Source organism: Geospiza fortis, unplaced genomic scaffold, assembly GCF_000277835.1.
Source record: "Geospiza fortis unplaced genomic scaffold, GeoFor_1.0 scaffold78, whole genome shotgun sequence".
NCBI classification, from domain to species: domain Eukaryota; kingdom Metazoa; phylum Chordata; class Aves; order Passeriformes; family Thraupidae; genus Geospiza; species Geospiza fortis.
In genome coordinates this window covers 1,012,380-1,015,036 of record NW_005054339.1, presented here as the reverse complement: position 1 = coordinate 1,015,036, position 2,657 = coordinate 1,012,380, and the positions used below count along the sequence as shown (strand labels likewise).

At 42.8% G+C, this 2,657-nt stretch overlaps 1 protein-coding gene across 1 annotated transcript in view; it reads left to right on the top strand.

The window, feature by feature from the left end:
- The window catches only part of MAPKAPK3 (MAPK activated protein kinase 3), a 46,727-nt gene that overhangs the window by 43,411 nt on the left and 659 nt on the right, over positions 1-2,657 (top strand). Inside the window, exons 10-11 of the mRNA XM_031058229.1 lie at positions 1,178-1,258; positions 2,611-2,657. Coding sequence (XP_030914089.1) covers positions 1,178-1,258; positions 2,611-2,657 — 128 coding nt within the window. The remainder of the gene's footprint in view (positions 1-1,177; positions 1,259-2,610) is intronic.

The window sequence follows — 2,657 nt, the reverse complement described above, 5'->3', positions numbered from 1 at the left end:
GTAGCGGGGGATGCTTCTTGTTGGTTTGTTTTTTTTTTCTTTCCCCCTTTTTTTTTTTTTTTTTTTTTTTTTTTTTGAGATGGATGACAGAAGTGTTTTACTGTGAAGTAGGCAAAAACTGTCAGTTTAGGTGGAGCACAGACTCATTTAGTTCCTTGTCTATAAGATTTTTTTTAACAAGCAGCAGCTCGGAGCAGAAAGGCACCTTCCCCAGGGAAGCAGGGACAGGGACAGCACTGAAACCAGTCTGCTTCTTTTCCATTCTCTTGTCCCAGCTGTGTTTGATAAAACTGTACCCTGGCCAGCTGGGGTCCTTGTCCAGAGGAGTCAGGATTTCTGCTTCACTTCTGTGACTGCTGCACTGCTGCTCTGAGCCTGGGGGAACATAAGCACTGGTTCCAGTGTGGGGTTTGTTTTACAGGCATCTCCTTAGACTTTGCTGACATGCAGCTGTAGGATGCCACATCAGCAAATAGCAAGCTTGGGTAGAAAACATAAGGAAAATAGAGTATCCAAATGAAATTATAGTTTGGGTTAGGGGCTGGCAAGAATTGCCATGATTCTTACTGAGTTCAGTCAGGGAACTGTGCTTCATGCTTTAGAAATTGTCCCTTATTCTAATGTAAAGTATCTCCTGATCTTTCATGGCAGGTGAGCAGAGATCTCAGTTTTGTGTGGATGCTCTGTCTTCTGAGCTGTGCCTCAGAACAATTGTGTCATTTCCTCTTTGGGGCTCACTTAGTCTGATGAAGTGGTGATCTCAGTTAATGCATACATGCAAGAAAATGTCTCCTACAACAAATCCTAGGAGATAAAGGTCAGATTAACCACTTTAAGACATTGACTAATGAACAGTGAAATGACAGTTAAAATCTAAAACATACATTAAAATTTATCCAACACTGGTTGGATAAATCATTCAGACTGGAAGGGAGTAGAGTGAAAGAAGCTCAGCACTGATTCCTCTCTTTTTTTGTTCTTTAAATGTCATGTGGGGAATTAAGTCCTTTTCTCCTGCACATGAGTTCATTTGTGGAGTGATTGGAAGCAGGAATAATGAGGGGCATTGGAGGACATTAGATCAAATGTTATGCCCTTCATACACAGAAAAGAGCAAGAAATCACTTCCCAAATGTTGTTTTTCAGAACTTCTCTTGGTATTTTTCTTTGTTCTCAGAGATCAATGTCAGTGCCACCAACTCCTCTTCACACTGCACGGGTCCTGCAAGAGGATAAAGACCACTGGGATGAAGTTAAAGTGAGTCAATCCAAATTCAGATTTCTTGAAGTCAAGTGTCCTAGGAGATGAAATATGCTGCCTGGGATACTGTGGCTATTTTGAATACAATCATGTCAAACAAGGGTGCCATAAACAGGCTTGATTAGAACACTAGTGTATATGAGAACTGTTTAAAAAAAGAAGGAATGCTATTTGAGCTTCATTGGCAGCCTTACAGCTGCACCAGATATCAGCAAAGATGGTGTTTGTGATCAAAGGCATGAATGATGCTCCTGCTGAGCCTCTGCATGTATCCAGGGAGGAGAAGGAAACTGCTGGGGCAGTTTGAACTTCATTACAGTGAAGAATGTGATGAAAATGTAGGGGAACAGGTGGGAGGGCTGAGCTGCATTCTGCTTTTCTGCAGTGCTTTTGAATTGTGGAACAGCACTGAATAACCTTAGTCTTGTCTTTTGGCGGGGGGAAGAAGAGAGAAAAAAAAAAATCTTAACCTAAGCTGGTGCCTCACCTATTGTGTGTACCAATAACTGCTGAATGCTTCCTGCTGTAGGGCACACTGAAAGTCTTAACTCTTTCCTGCTGGCCTTTAACAGGTTGGCATGCTTTTACAATTAATTCTGAGGTTTCTGCCCTTCAAATTCCTAGAATTTTGACAATTGCAACATTCCTGTAGTGTATTTTATTCATTACTGATTTTATTTAAATCACTGATGTGTAGTCTCAGCTGTTGAGCTATGTAATGGTAAAATTTTTTAGGACCTAGGCAACATTTACCTTCTGAGTCAGAGATCAAGCAGATATTTTCACTTAGCTGCCTTATTTTCCATGTTTCTGAGAATTTCTTATGCTTGTGCTTCTGTGTAGGTCCCAGAGGTATTCCCTCGAGCTACCAACATACTCATGATATTGAATTGTTTTTCCTTTCCTGAACCAAATGCTTAGACATTTGTTTACTTCAACAGATTTTTCTTTACAACCTTATTAAAAAGTTTAAAATGTTCCTGTACTTAAGCATTAATTCAAACTAAGGAGGTGTGAATTTGAAGCACTTTTAAAGATCTTTGTGTGGGGGCACAGAGCCAGCCAGGGAGAAGTGCTGGGATAAGGCCACGTGGAATTTAGGCCAGCAGAGCGTGGTCCTGTATGCTCCCTGTGAAATGCTGTGAGAACAGCTCCTGCTGCCTGAGCCCCTGGTGGAAGGAGGCACCAGTGAGGTGGTTGGCTCCTGGTGCAGAGCACACAGAGGGCTCAGCCCTTGCTGCCCGGGGGTGACAGAGGGCTCCTTGTGTCCCTCCTCTCCGGGCTCTAGGGTAGGGTGACCGTGCACTCACTGCCTCAGGCACTTCACTACATTGCTTGCTTGCTTTCAGGAGGAGATGACCAGTGCTCTGGCTACCATGAGGGTGGACTATGATCA